This window comes from Coregonus clupeaformis, unplaced genomic scaffold (genome assembly GCF_020615455.1).
Source record: "Coregonus clupeaformis isolate EN_2021a unplaced genomic scaffold, ASM2061545v1 scaf2874, whole genome shotgun sequence".
NCBI classification, from domain to species: Eukaryota; Metazoa; Chordata; class Actinopteri; order Salmoniformes; family Salmonidae; genus Coregonus; species Coregonus clupeaformis.
The window spans coordinates 23,004-39,449 of record NW_025536328.1 but is presented as its reverse complement, the minus strand read 5'-3'; the positions used below and the strand labels follow the sequence as shown (position 1 = coordinate 39,449).

At 41.5% G+C, this 16,446-nt stretch overlaps 1 protein-coding gene and 1 pseudogene across 1 annotated transcript; both read left to right on the top strand.

Annotated features, from left to right (window-relative positions):
* Window positions 1–2,300: 2,300 nt before the first annotated feature.
* On the top strand, window positions 2,301–4,925 carry LOC123489213 (apolipoprotein D-like; the record flags this gene model as incomplete). Its single annotated transcript, XM_045219895.1, has 2 exons — window positions 2,301–2,427; window positions 4,506–4,925. Coding segments are annotated over 2 exons (363 nt in total), but the record flags the coding sequence as incomplete, so codon positions are not given.
* Window positions 4,926–4,993: 68 nt separating this feature from the next.
* LOC123489212 lies at window positions 4,994–15,394 on the top strand (annotated as a pseudogene).
* Window positions 15,395–16,446: the final 1,052 nt, after the last annotated feature.

The following is a 16,446-nucleotide window of genomic DNA, read 5'->3' as shown; positions in this document are numbered from 1 at the left end:
CAGGAGAGAGAAGGGTTATCTTATAAATACACATCCTGAGTTGACCAGATATCCTACCAAGAACAGGTAAATTCTTTTCGCTGTTGTATGGATTTCTTATAAAGATAAATGTTTCGAATAATGATCCTATCAATGTCCAAATAAAAACTTGTTTGGGGAGTTCAATGATGAATTTGGTTTGTCGATGAAACAAAATTAGTTCGCTGAATATCTTTCTCATGTAGACGAAGAGACTAACACCAGGGACTGGGAAATGAAACAAATATGATCTCTATATAGCTGTATATTTACAAATAGCATAAACTTAAAATTATATTGATTTTTACATGTTGATGCTAAACACATTTTATTGATTTTCTTTTTGTTGTTGTTGTTGATAATCTTTTTTTTCTGTCTTGAAAATGTACTAATTAGGGGAAAGTGTAGTACATTTTCCATTTTAAAGATATCAATCTGTATGTTTTGCGTTTATGACAGATAGAGATATTTATGTTTATATTTTGCATTAAATTATAAATATGCCTATGGTCATCTGTCCTCCATTTCTCCATTTCCCATTTTATTCATAAAATTGTCTTTCCTGTGGTTTCTCTCTTTTACCATCTTTCTATTTGTAAGGGTGGATCACAAAGCCTACAACAACTAAGCCCAGTTTCCCAGACCCCAATTATACCTATTCCTACTAACCTCCCCAATTTTTATATTACAAGATAGTCAAGTGGCCGCCCTAACAATGGAAATACATGTCCTCAAAGATGGAAGGCAGGCGGGGGCGAGATCAGGTGACCATTCTAGCCAATGAGAGGGCAGATACACGTGTGAACAACAGGCCCTAGAATATGTGGATGAGGATTCATCTTTGTCCTGTGTCGTTATATCTGTGACGCATGGCCCATTAACATCTCATTTAAGTAGTCCATTTTCTTCTTCTTCTTTGACTGATTCTCCAAACTCATGTATCCCCAGTTACTACTTTAAAATGAGTGAAGCCCTCAGCTAAATTTCCATGCTAAAAATATCTCTATAAAACAGGCACAATCCATAGTTGCCACAACCAATCGTCCCTTATATCAGTGCATTTGTACCACAGGAGACTGCTGAGAACGGCTCATTGTAATTTGGATTTGCCACCTCTTGATTTTAACAACGCAACCATTACCAAACTTATATTCATCAAATAAGCCTCCTATAGCAAATTTGCAATTAGCATTATTTTGTGAACAGATTTTGGGTGATAAAATCTGTTGTCCCTCAGATTTTTATTTTTTGTAAGCTTTGTTTTCTCTGTTGATTGATTGTCATTATTTCCAGGTGCCTGCCCTGTAACCCTACCCATTGTTTCCCTCATCTTGCCTCTCCTCCTCCTCCTCCCCCTCGTCGTACCCCGGTACCCCACTGGGACCTTTCCCACCAGCCGTCCAGCCCCCTTCAGCATAAAAATACCAACCCCCTGCCTACCAATCGGCCAATATTACCTGCAATCATATGCCAGCCAATCATATAAATGATTATTATCATCATAACATATCACAGTAATTCCATACTAATCTTGTCCTACCAGTAACTAAACACTACACTATTCATTCTCTTAATTTTCTCGGCTTGTCTATCACTTTTCATTACAAAGAAAATCCTCAACGTGTAAAAGCAAAACAAACACGCACAACAACATGTTAAGATGGGAGATTGAATGTTTTAGTGCTGTATGTGTTTATTTCTGTGGTTCTTTCATTATTTAAATCCAAATCAGTTTGAAGGGAGGTGCATCGGCCCACTTCTCCTCTGATCAGACCTTAGGTGGTCAGCTCTGAATGTTGTGATAAATTACGTACACCTAGGATTGCAAAATTCCGGTAATTTACATTTCCCAGTTTTCCAAAAATCCTGAAATTCCGTTTCCTTCTTATTTCCTCCTAATTCTGGAAAACTTCCACCAGAATTTCTGGAAAAAACAGGCAATATTGGGGAAGTTACTGGCATTTTTCAACCCTAGATACACCTCGTTACCTTTTATCCTGAACAATGTTGTTGTTTGAAAATTCATAGTAGTGGGCCCATACATTGGGCGGCAGGTAGCTTAGTGGTTAAGAGCGTTGTGCCCAGTAACCGAAAGGTCACTGGTTCTAATCCCCGAGCCGACTAGGTGAAAAATCTGTCGATGTGCCCTTGAGCAAGGCACTTAACCCTAATTGCTCTGGATAAGAGCGTCTGCTAAATGACTAAAATGTAATGCAGTTTATTTCAGTTGAAAATCAGCTCATTTCAGTTGCCATACAGTTCTTTCTGTTTAAATCCTTTGATATGAATCTAATGCTTTTGACCTTTTGGTGACCTTTGACAGAAAGGGAGAGCTAAGGACTATCGAGGGGACAGGAGTCACGGAGGACTTGAAGAACCCAGCCAAGTTAGGCATCAGCTACTCTTATGGTGAGCATTATGATAAGCTGTTACGACGTAACTACAGTAGAGTAGGGCAACCAGGGTTGTGTTCAGTAGGGAGAAACTGTATTAAATAGGGAGGTGCTGCATTAAACAGGGAGAAGCTGTATTAAATAGGGAGGTACTGCATTAAACAGGGAGAAACTCCATTAAATAGGGAGGTACTGCATTAAACAGGGAGAAACTGTATTGGGTAGGGAGGTACTGCATTAAACAGGGAGAAACTCCATTAAATAGGAAGGTACTGCATTAAACAGGGAGAAACTCCATTAAATAGGAAGTTACTGCAATAAACAGGGAGAAACTGTATTAAATAGGAGGTGCTGCATTAAACAGGGAGAAACTCCATTAAATAGGAAGGTGCTGCATTAAACAGGGAGAAACTGTATTAAATAGAGGTGCTGCATTAAACAGGGAGAAACTGTATTAAATAGGGAGGTACTGCATTAAACAGGGAGAAACTGTATTAAATAGGGAGGTACTGCATTAAACAGGGAGAAACTATATTAAATAGGGATGTACTGCCTGCACTTGTCCTACACCTCATTACATTTACATTCACGTCATTTAGCAGACGCTCTTATCCAGAGCGACTTACAGATAGTGAATACATATTTTTTTATACTGGCCCCCCGTGGGAATCGAACCCACAACCCTGGCGTTGCAAACGCCATGCTCTATCAACTGAGCTACATCCCTGCCGGCCATTCCCTCCCCTACCCTGGACGACGCTGGGCCAATTGTGCGCCGCCAATGAGTCTCCCGGTCACGGCCGGCTGCGACAGAGCCTGGATTCGAACCAGGATCTCTAGTGGCACACTGCGATGCAGTGCCTTAGACCACTGCGCCACTCAGGAGTAGGAGTATAACCTCATCTAGGGCAGGAGTGTCACTGCCCAGCTCCAGTCCTCAAGGGAAACATAATATAATTAAAAAATATGCGTTAAGGTGTCTGTAATAGAATAATGTGACTAAAACAAATGTAGACATTAATAAATGCATTTCTATAGCTTCCTAAATATTTTGACAATGGTGGGGGAGTGCCAAGGGTGGAGGGGCGCTTTGCTTCAGAAAAAGCAGCCCCTGTCCGTCATCTAGTGTACATGTAAATCATTGAATAAAACAGGGAGGTGGCTACTACCTGAACTTGTCCTATGAGATTTTGTTTTCTTTTCGGTTGCAAAATCTTTGCTAGTGTGCCCTACTGAACATGTGTGTGGACTTCCCAGCTAACAAATGACATTCATTGGTCAACATCGTACCAGAATAATAAACAAAAACTAGAAAAGATGGCAGCCTTTAAGAACAAACTGAGCAGTAGAGATCACTCACCACAGAGTTCTAATGAGAGGGGTTGTTTTTGAAAATCAGGAGATGTCATGAGTCGGACCCGTTAGCCCATATAAACAGAACAATATCAAATAACAACCAAAGGCCATCTCATCCCACTTTGTTGATCTTGAGCATCATTTGAGAGAGGTAATTCAATTTTCTGCAGTTTGAAGGAGTCATCACGACTGTAATCACGTTATAATCTGTGGAATAAAGGTAATCAAATCAAATCAAATCAAATTTTATTGGTCACATGCGCCGAATACAACAGGTGCAGACATTACAGTGAAATGCTTACTTACAGCCCTTAACCAACAGTGCATTTATTTTTTAACAAAAAAAGTAAAAATAAAACAACAACAAAAAAGTGTTGAGAAAAAAAGAGCAGAAGTAAAATAAAGTAACAGTAGGGGAGGCTATATATACAGGGGGTACCGTTGCAGAGTCAATGTGCGGGGCACCGCTAGTTGAGGTAGTTGAGGTAATATGTACATGTGGGTAGAGTTAAAGTGACTATGCATAATGTGATCCTGTGGTTGTTTCCCATCTCTGTCCGATCCTGTGGTTGTTTCCCCATCTCTGTCGATCCTGTGGTTGTTTCCCATCTCTGTCGATCCTGTGGTTGTTTCCCATCTCTGTCGATCCTGTGGTTGTTTCCCATCTCTGTCGATCCTGTGGTTGTTTCCCATCTCTGTCGATCCTGTGGTTGTTTCCCATCTCTGTCTCTCTAACAGTCCTCCCCTACTCGCCTTACTGGGTCATCTCCACCGACTATGAGAACTCAGCTCTAGTCTATTCCTGCACCGATGTCCTGCGTCTGTTCCACATGGACTTTGCCTGGATCCTGGGGCGCACACGCACCCTCCCTGCCGCCACCGTCGACAAAGCCAGGGAGATCTTCACAAGCAGCAACATTGACGTTAGCCGGATGGTCGCCAGCAGGCAGCAGGGCTGTGATAAGACCCTCTGAGAGATTGAATACAATTGGATAGAGTAGAACTTCATAGAATTTTCCCACAGGGACATTTGGTTTGCAACAACATAGTATGCAAAAGAGATGTTGATGGAAAAAAGTAATATAGTTTCCCTCATCTGTATAATAACATGTTAGCTCGGCAAACTTCAGTGACATTCCATTCATTATTCAGAGGAATTGTTAGAGGAAAATAATGTACAGTAATATTTTTGTCCGAGTTTTTTAATGCTTTTTTCTTTTTATCATAACAAAAAAAAATGAGATATATATTCCAGCTACATTACGTTATTTTAAATCATATGACTGGAAATTAATTGTTGTGACCTAATTTTAAATGTTTGTCACAAACTGAAAACATGAGTATTCTCATTAGAGGCAATAAAAGTATAAGGAAATCAATATCATGTGAGTTTGATTGATCTTGGACAGATGTCTACTGCCACCTTGTGGCTCCTGTAAAAAGAGAACGCCTGATAAATGCACGAGTCTTAATATGTTCCTAACATATTAACATTGTTTTAATCCATCATATGGTCTCATTCAACATAGTCTTAAACTAAGCTAAATACAAAGTCAGTGTAAATGTGCCTTAGAAGGCAGTTCTATAGCTCCTATGCACTGTAAGGTCTCCGGCCCCTTTATTATTTTGCATGCGCGTTCCTTGTCTCCCCATCGGATATATTTTTATTTGACACTGCATCAACCCGGCGACGGCAGCTAGCTAGCAGCTAATTTGCTAAACATTCAAGCGTTCAATTATTTAATTCATTTATGACAATTAAAGGCCTATCAAACTCAGCCGTGATGAAGCCAGCAGTCGACGAGATGTTCCCTGAAGGAGCTGGGCCATACGTGGATCTTGATGAGGTTTGCAAACATTTATGCTTCAGAATTGCTAGTTAGCTTGCTATGATAGCTAACGTTAACGTTACGTATTAGCGAGCTACTGTAACTAGTTACATTTACTCTGAATGAACTCACACGAGAAGTAACCAAGCTCTATTTGGTGGTTGTAGGACGTTTAAGTTAGCTGGAGATTCGATTAATAATCACTTTTATTGAATTTAGCCAGCACAGCCTGGTAGCTAAATAGCTAGCGCACCGTTGTCGTCTTTATCGGCGGTTGGCATCCAACGTTATGGTGCATTATCGCCACCTACCGTACTGGAGTGTGGGCCAGAGACAGGGAGAAACTAAATCCTACCTGCCAGCCCCGTTGTTCTTCAAAAAGATAACAAAATATTGTAGACTATATCTAATGACGTTCTACTAAATATACTCTTTAAACTAATTTCCTGTATCACCTTCACCCTCATACTAGATCTCAGCCTCTCTCTTTCCCTCTGATACTGCCCACCACACTGTAGCAATACATGCTCCACAGTCTCTGTTTCCTGGCAATAATCACACGTTGCTGTTGGATGCTTTCCTATGACATTTAAGGTCTTATTCAACTGGCTGTGTCCCACCCTTAATCTTGTAAAAATAGCCTCCTCCTTTCTGTCCCTTCCTGCCGTCCTCCCCTCCCGACTTTCCTCTGTACTTAAAATAAATGCCTGCCCTTTAGTATCTCTATTCCACTGCTCCAGCCATCTCTGCACCATCACTGTCCATATCAGGCTTTCTGCCTTGCTCATTGAAACTACAATATCAACATCCCCACTACTAAGTGCTTGTTTAGCCAGTACATCCAACTGCCTCGTTCCACTCCACCCCCACATGGGCTTGGACCCAAGTAAATCGTATCTGTATACCCATCTGTCTAATCCTGCCATGGGTTTGTAGCACCTCATAAAACAGGTCTTGTCTTCTACGTGAGCTATAGGACTGGAGACTCATCAACACTGCACATTAATCAGGAGCAAATAACTACTCTGTCTGGCTTGACTTCCTCCACCCACTGCAAGGCCAACAGTATGGCCATGGTGGATTTACAGGAATAGCTACCGTTGGACTAAACTCCCCTTCCATACAGTCCCATCTCCTTTGCCTAGGTATTACCCACCCACCCAAAGCTCGTGTTCTGTCTTCGCTCATGTTCCCAGCATGCCTGTAAAATCACTTTCGCAGGATGAGACACCCCATGTCCCTGTAGGTTGACCCAATAAATCAATGCCAGCTGCTGTCGCCTAATCTGCAATGGCATATCCCCCATCTCCACCTGTAATGCAGCCACTGGGGATGTCCGAAACACCTCACTACATCAGTCTAGTGTCAAAGTATACCCCAAGGAACCTGAAGGCCCCCCACCCTCTCCAAGTTTCTCCCCCTATAACCTCAAGCGTACCTCATCTCCCACCTTCCTCCAGGTAAAGAACACTGAGTTTTCTCTACAGAGAACCTGAATCCCCACATTAATGTCCACTACTCTACCTCATCAATTGCTTCCTGTACCTTCCTGACTATGAATGGCATATTTCTTCCCCTCTTCCATAAGGCCCCATCATCTGCAAATTACGACCTCCCTATATCCGCCATAACTGAAAGTAAACATCATTGATCATGATTGAGAACAACAGAGGACTAATCACGCTCCCCTGCGGTGTACCGTTATCCACCAGGTAGCTGCCTGATAAAGACTTCCCCACCCTCACCTGGATAGACCTTCCAAACAGGAAATCCTTTATCCAGTTGTACGTTCTTCCTCCTACCCCCATAATATCAAACTTGATTAACAACCCCTCCTTCCACATCATATACCTTCACATCAAAAAGACAGCTACGACAGTCTCCTTCTCATAAAAACCATACGTTCCATAATCTTACATACATGTGATGTTAAAGCTATTGGCGATAGCTTGTTGGCCTCGTTGGGTCCTTCCTGGCTTCCGATTGGTACCATTACTGCCTCCATCCAGCTGCCTTGTAGTTTCCTCCCCCACACAAAACCTTATCCAGTGCCTCATCACTAAGATGGGCCAACATAACATAGCACACCTCATCTTTCGCAGGTGAAGGTAAATGGTGTATTCAACGCATCATTTACATCCTCCTTCCTATCCAGCACTCCAGGATTCTCCTCTCTTATTCTCTCTCTGCCCCTGCTCTGACAGATTTGCAGAGCTATGCACTTGGACAAATACTTTGGCCATCATCTCTGCCTTCTCCTCATCTGTTACTGCCACATCCTCCCACTTTCGTCAACACTGGATAATCCCACTCCCTTCTTTCTGATCCCACTCATCCTCTTAATCATCCCCCACACTTCTCCCACAGGTGTCGCCCTTCCAATGGTGTCACAGAACCGATGCCAACATGACCTCTTTGCCTGATGGATAGTTCTCCTCACCATGGCCTGGGCCTGTTTATACTGAATCAGATGTTGGAAGTTATGCGTCCTTTTCAGTACTCTAAATGCCCTTTTCCTACTCCTCACCATTGCCCCACATTCCTCCGTCCACCATGGGACTGCTTTCCTCCTCCTCCTCCCTGAACTCTTAGGTATAGCCTCAGTAGCTGCCCCCACTAACGCTGTTCTCACCCAGTTATTCATACTATCCACATCCCCTCTCATATCCACCCGAACCATCACCTGCTCACTCAGCTCCTGAAACTGATCCCACTATGCCCTTCCAAACACCCACCTGCCTGCTCCATCCACTAACACCTCCTCCTCCCTCCGGCCTACTGTGCATACAATGGGGTAATGATCACTCCCTACTGTACATACAATGGGGTAATGATCACTCCCTACTGTACATACAATGGGGTAATGATCACTCCCTACTGTACATACAATGGGGTAATGATCACTCCCTACTGTACATACAATGGGGTAATGATCACTCCCTACTGTACATACAATGGGGTAATGATCACTCCCTACTGTACATACAATGGGGTAATGATCACTCCCTACTGTACATACAATGGGGTAATGATCACTCCCTACTGTCGACTCCTCCCATACCTCCCACTCACAGACAGATTCCTGCCATCGCACTAGATACTAGAGTGAGGTCCAAGGCAGACCCTTTCCCCGTGGCTACATCAATCCTGGTCCCTCTGCCATCATTCAAACACACTAGATCTTTCATTTCTATCAGATTTTCCATCACATGGCCATTTCCATCCATCCGTTTCCCCCCCAGAGCGTGTTGTGGGAATTAATATCCCCACACCACATGACCTTATTTCTATCCTGGCCCTCCACCCTCTCCAGCACTTCCAGGTCCAATATCTGACAAGGATTATAGTAGTTCACTCCCACTATCACCCCTCCTCTCAACCACACCTCCACTACCACGTACTCCTGTTCAATACCTTTGCCTAGCAACCTGTAAGGAAGTTCTTGCTTTATGAAGGTGGCACCCTTTTTTTTTTCTATGTATACCATATCGCGGCCCACCTGCCCCATAATCCCTGGTCTAGATGCTCCTACCCATCTCTCCCTTGAACTTGTAGCTCCCTGGACCTGGACCACCCCCACTGCCTCAGCACATGGCAACCTTCTCTCCTGGACCACCCTCACTGCCTCAGCATATGACACCCTTCTCTCCTGGACCACCCTCACTGCCTCAGCATATGACACCCTTCTCTCCTGGACCACCCTCACTGCCTCAGCATATGGCAACCTTCTCTCCACTCTCACTTGTTGCACCTCCACTGCCTTCTTCATAACCTCACACCCACTATATGCCACACTATGAGCACCCCCACAGTTGCAGCACTTTGGTTGTACACCATCTCCACACTTCCCATACTCATGCTCTCCTCCACACCTGGCACACCTCTTTTTCTCTTTACAGACTGTTGCCACATGCCCAAACCTCTGGCATTTATAACATCTTAAAGGCTTCGGCACATAAGCCCTCACATAATAACTCATATATCCTATGGTTACTTTATTTGGCAGTACCCGGTCCTTGAAGTGTAACAGAATAGACAGGCTATCTACCCTAACTCCACCCCTTGTTGCCTACAATCTTTGAACATTCACAAGAACGCCTCCTCTCAAATTGTCGTTTACCTCTTTTAGTGCGAACGCTCACAGGCACTCCTGTTATCACCCCCTTTATTCCACTGCTTCCCTGCTTGATCTGTCCAGCTGCTCGACACTGGAGAACTGCTGATGGAACTGGCCGCAATGATGAGGCAGTTCATGTAGACATTTTCAATGGTAAGATTAAGAACGCCTGTTAGGGTGAAATGATAACTCTAAATCTCCCATAGTAAATATGGAACTATCTATCCTGTCAGAGACCGAGGTGCTGCTACATTCTTGGGCTTTGGTGGTCAGGTATTGGATCAGGGCCATGTCCACTTGGCATCCTAAAGACCAGGGTTTCTCAAACTCGGTTTCTCAAACTTTGTTTTTTTGCCCTGGCACTACACAGCTGATTCAAATAACCAACTCATCATCAAGCTTAGATGAAACAGCTGTGTAGTGCTTGTACAAAAAAACAAACCGTGCACCCAAGGGAGAGGGGGTGGGGCCCAGGACTGAGTTTGGGAAACCCTGCTATAGGCTGCAACTCTTTTGAAGACACTCATTATTCATAAAGGTACACTCCATACCCAGTACACAAAGCTGGTTGCCATGACGTCATTCTGACATCTGTTGTGACGCGTTGGTCAGGTTGTGTACTGATTTATATAAAAGTAAAAAAGTTTGTTTTCTAGACGTATTTTTTAGTGATCAGGAAAAGGTGTCTTTTAACTGACAAGATAACAAACAAAATATGAAGTTCGAGAAAGGCATCAAGGCTAACTGGCCAGATTTCCAAGACATCTTGATGTTGTCCTTCAAAAAAACATGTTTTTACCTGGTTGTAATCTGGTAATATGATGTCTCTACAAGCAGGAAATGACATTATGACGTACCATGCCAAATTCTGCATCCGTGGATAGACATGGCTGACCAGAATAGTCCAATTAAACTTTGTAATGTTGTAGTGTGGTTAACTGCAACGTTACTGACTCCAAATATATAATAGCAATGATCTTTATTTGGTTTTCAAACATTTAAGAGTCAAACTGCTAAAATTACTAAAACATCACTGAACAGTATCAAATATATGCATAGTTTTGATATTGTGCGATCTGTTTGGGAACATAACAGTGTAAGGCCCTTTGCGAGTCTGAAACCGGGTCTCCCAGCCTGTAGGCAGACTAGCTAACCACTGCTTCAATAAGGGTTCATCCTTTCATAGTTTACCTACAGATCGTTTGTTACAATATCAATCCTGAGACTCCTATCATGTTAACACTCATAGCATCAATTAAACTGTAATTCAAGCACATTGACTTGGTAGGGCATTGGAATTTTGAATGGGTTGAGGTTGTTGCCTTTAACCAGCGCAGCTGATCTGTATTCCATATGAGCCAAGTGGTCAGGGCAGATTGAATCCATTAGTGCATGCCTTTCTCCAGCTGCTCACCTCCATTCTGTTGCTTCGAGAACTCTGTTGGCTTCTGGAGCAGCAGGAAGCGTCTTTACTGGCCTCAAACCAGCACTCCTGTTTTTCTTTTACAAAGTTCGTTTTATAATGTAGTGTGATCCTTGTCCTGAGGCAAAATAACATCAAACATGACTTTTAGAACTAACGATGAAGGAAATGATCACTAAGAGCCATTTGCCTTTTAGAACAGAACTGTCAGATTCTTACGAGAGCCTCCTACAGGGTTTGAGTAAAAGAGTATTAGACTTACTATATGTCTTTTAAAATCTGCAATGCCGAGAACGCGCACAGAATCACGGAATCCAGACATTAAAAACGGAATTCAACAATATTCAACAATGTATTGAAATTGGTAGGGAATCAACTAAAATATATTGAAAATAAATACATTTGGCCAAGTTTGTCATAATGAACAGAATGCAAAAGTATTTTCGTATTTCCTGCTACTCTCTGAAGAGGCAACGATAATGCCCCAGTCTGTGTGTGTGGTGCGGGCGTCTACCACTTTGTGTAGCCGTAGCGATGATGTTTTGAAAACAGCCTTCAGGGCCCAGTTTTCAAAAGTTATCTATCTGGATTTCGCCTATCAGGTAGGATTAAATGCATAGAAATATAATAAATAAAAAAGATAAATCATTGACTTGAATGGGGACTCTCAATCTATTTCAATGCATTTAATCCTATTCCGATAGCTGAAATCCAGATAACTTTGGAAAGACTGGGCCCTGGTAGATGGAAAGGCTTTCACAAAAACCTTCTCAATTAAATACTACAGTACCTTCCTGGCAGAATGATATCATTATTATTTTCATCAATCCAGTGGGTATTTGTTTGCAAACTCTACCATTAAATGTGTGCTACAAAAAACACAGCTAAACAACAGCCTCTTGTTAGGTACACACTTGAATTAAAGGGTAACTACACCCCAAAAATCCAAATTTCTCACATTTTTTCCAGACCCCAAAAATTGTATCCTGGATGTGGTTCTAAGCATTAGGACTTAGAACATCCACATTTGTTTTCTATAAAATGTTTTTCATTTTGATAGTGAAAACCAGATAATATTTTTTTTTTTTATACGGAAACCTGGAAAAACAAAACAGCGAAAACTGAATGAAATAAATAATGGAGTCAGGCAAAAATCGGATTCACTTAGCCTACCTAGAGCTCCTCTTCTGGAACATTCAGGGTTGTTATGCAAGACGTTTGTTTTTGGAGACAGAATGTATGTATTTATTTCCTCTTTGTTGCAATAGCTAGCTATGTGACTGTGTCTAGTTGAAGAGGCTTCCTCCAAACCTGAAGTGGATTGTTTGGATCGATCAAGTAGCTCACAAATTATTTGTGATTTTTTGTATTTTGATTAATCAAAGTCTTTCCTGAGTACGTCCAGCCAGTCCACATCTTTGATGTATTCCATAACTAGCAGTAGCTGATTTATTTTTATTTTATTTTATTTTATTTAACCTTTATTTAACTAGGCAAGTCAATTAAGAACAAATTCTTATTTACAATGACGGCCTACCCAACCAAACCCTTTCCTAACTCGGACGATGATGGACCAATTGTGCGCGCGCCTATGGGACTCCCGATCAGGCGGTTGTGATACAGCCCGGGGATCGAACCTGGGTCTGTAGTGACCGCCTCTAGCAGTGCGATGCAGCCACTCAGGATTATAAATTGACCATTTGAATCAGCTGGCTGGGGGTGCTCCAGGAGAGCTCTGTGAATCACTGGGTTAGAGGTTGATTTAGAAGACCATTCTTACATTTGTTTACAGACAGTACTGTAGAACACAACATTTGTGTACACAGTAGGCTGCATATCAGACCTGGGTTCAAATAGTATTTTTAGTTTCTCTACAGTCTTAATCTGTGCTTGATCTTGCATGGCACAATGGAACCAAGTGCAAACCCCACCCATCTGGCACACCAGGCAGGCTCAATCAAATGGCCAAAGTTTCTTAAAGATTTAAAATACTAGGATAATTGAACCCAGGTCTGGTACACTAAGTAAGTGGCTACACATTTCCCAATTGAGTTCAAAGGAGATGCACAAAGAGAGATCCACAGTGTCTTGAAATGTGGCTCCTAAAAGAAAAAGATATGTCCCTGGAACATGCCTCCCTATAAACATGTAACACCAAATAGATACTTGATTAAGATATGTCCCTGGAACATGCCTCCCTATAAACATGTAACACCAAATAGATACTTGATTAAGATATGTCCCTGGAACATTCCTCCCTATAAACATGTAACACCAGATAGATAATATGATTAAGATATGTCCCTGAAACATTCCTCCCTATAAACATGTAACACCAGATAGATACTTGATTAAGATATGTCCCTGGAACATTCCTCCCTATAAACATGTAACACCAGATAGATACTTGATTAAGATATGTCCCTGGAACATTCCTCCCTATAAACATGTAACACCAGATAGATAATTGATTAAGATATGTCCCTGAAACATTCCTCCCTATAAACATGTAACACCAGATAGATACTTGATTAAGATATGTCCCTGGAACATTCCTCCCTATAAACATGTAACACCAGATAGATACTTGATTAAGATATGTCCCTGAAACATTCCTCACTATAAACATGTAACACCAGATAGATACTTGATTAAGATATGTCCCTGGAACATTCCTCCCTATAAACATGTAACACCAGATAGATACTTGATTAAGATATGCTTTTCCCTGGAACATTCCTCCCTATAAACATGTAACACCAGATAGATAATTGATTAAGATATGTCCCTGAAACATTCCTCCCTATAAACATGTAACACCAGATAGATACTTGATTAAGATATGTCCCTGAACATTCCTCCCTATAAACATGTAACACCAGATAGATAATTGATTAAGATATGTCCCTGGAACATGCCTCCCTATAAACATGTAACACCAGATAGATACTTGATAAAGATATGTCCCTGGAACATTCCTCCCTATAAACATGTAACACCAGATAGATACTTGATTAAGATATGTCTCTGAAACATTCCTCCCTATAAACATGTAACACCAGATAGATACTTGATAAAGATATGTCCCTGAAACATTCCTCCCTATAAACATGTAACACCAGATAGATAATTGTGTCTATTTTAACTGCCCGTCTTAGAGTGCAGGTAATGTACAAGTGGTTGGTTTGGTAAAGTCTTTCATTTGGCTTAAAGTATTGTTTTCCTGTTTGTGTCTTTTCCTTTTCCTTCCACAGACAATGACTTGTGAAGATCACAGGTTGGGACATCAGTATGCCCATACAGTCTGCATACTGTAGACATGACTGCATGCACAGACGTCAGTTCATCATCTAGTTTGAATTAATATATTTGTATTCCATTGTCAACTACCTTTTATTCAAAGTGAGATCTACAATAGTCAAGTGAAATTTTACTTGAAATTTGAGTGAAAATAAAAAGACAATCCCTCAAAAATGTGTGTACATTGATGAATTTGTGCAAATCTAATTGATTTTCCACATTGTTTCAACGGCGTTGTTCCCTGTTGAAACAACGTTGATACAACCTGTTGTTGTTTGCTCCAAATGGGAATATACACAATCTATGTCTCGAGACTTAAAAATCCTTCTTTAACCTGTCTCCTCCCCCTTCATCTGCACTGATTTGAAGACGATTTAACAAGTGACATCAATAAGGGATCATAGGGATATTGTCAGTCTATATCATGGAAAGAGGTGTTCTTAATATTTTGTATACTCAGTGTATTTGCATACAAGGAGATTTGCATTGGCGAAAAAAGGCTTCTCGAGACACTTGTAGCGGCAGAAAATGTTTTATGGATTGATACTCTGTATGTTTGTACAGAGCTCTACGATCAAACATCTGACCTCAAAGACCGCCCACAGACGCACAGGAAGGGCATGCAGACATCCCAGAATGGCCCTCACTTCTACCAGGGTGCATCTCTCTGACCCACTACTCTCACACCGGGGTTTATGAGAGATACGGCCGTCCTTGTCTGCTTGTGTTAAAACTGATAATATGAGTCAAAACAACCGACAACGGATTATTCTAAATTCATGCATCTTTTTTTCTTCACAGATTTTGAAGACCTTTTTGATGACGATGATATCCGGTGAGGAAGATTGAGTTTCTTTTTTTTTTTTACTTTTGAAAAGGAATTGATTGAATGAACGAGTGGATGAGCTAATATACGTATCATGTACATCTTTTTTCTTCTTCATTTTTTCAGGACTACACGGCAAACTAACTATTTAAACTCTAATGACATACCATTTACATTCAGGCAAATATGCGTTCTAGTTCTAGGTTTAAAAATACATTCTTACTAAATCGCCACTGCTGCCACCAGATGTTGCAAGGTTCCGAACAAATCCCAGGCATTCCACCATATGTTGGGATGTTCCAATTATGAGTTGCTATCATACTCATGTACCTTCAACAGACTTCCAAGTTGGATTGTAGGTTTGTGTGTGTCTGAGAACACCTGTTAGTTAGGCATTTGGAGCATAATTATATATGGATGATCCCAGAGCCTCCGATGCAGTCGGACTGCAGATGGCAGATGATGAATGGGGCTCCACAAGAATCACTTACATTAGTTGTAATGACAAATTAAAGCCTGATAATAATGATAATTCATGGGTTTTATATATGGGCACAGTGAGGCTTGATGAATATAGAGTTTTAGATTAATATCCTGTTTTATTTGGTCTCTATTGGTTACATAAACGTTAAGGAGTAAGATGAGAAAATATATATACGCTTGTCCATGCATTTGGTTACCTTGAGACACTTGAGCAGGACACAGTACATTATAAAGCGGCAATCAAAGACTATATACAGTACCAGTCAAAAGTCTGGACACACCTACTCATTCCAGGGTTTTTCTTTATTTTTACTATTTTCTACATTGTAGAATAATAGTGAATACATCAAACTATGAAATAACACATATGGAATCATGTAGTAACCAAAAAAGTGTTAAACAAATAAAACTATATTTTATATTTGAGATTCTTCAAAGTAGCCACGCTTTGCCTGTCACGGTTCAGACAGACGACAAGAGGACCACAATTGCGTCACACCAGAAAGTTTATTTAAACTTAAGGGGAAAGGGATGTAGGGAGTGAGTGAAGGCTCCAGGGGTTATCCCGTCCGATGTGCTGGGTCTGTGCCTCCCCCAGTGGCAGCGATGCGTCCGATGACGCCGGTGGTTGGTGGTCCAGAAGTCCTGGGGGAGGAAACACAGACACAACGGGGCGGATGAAAACAGGCAGAAGTACAGTT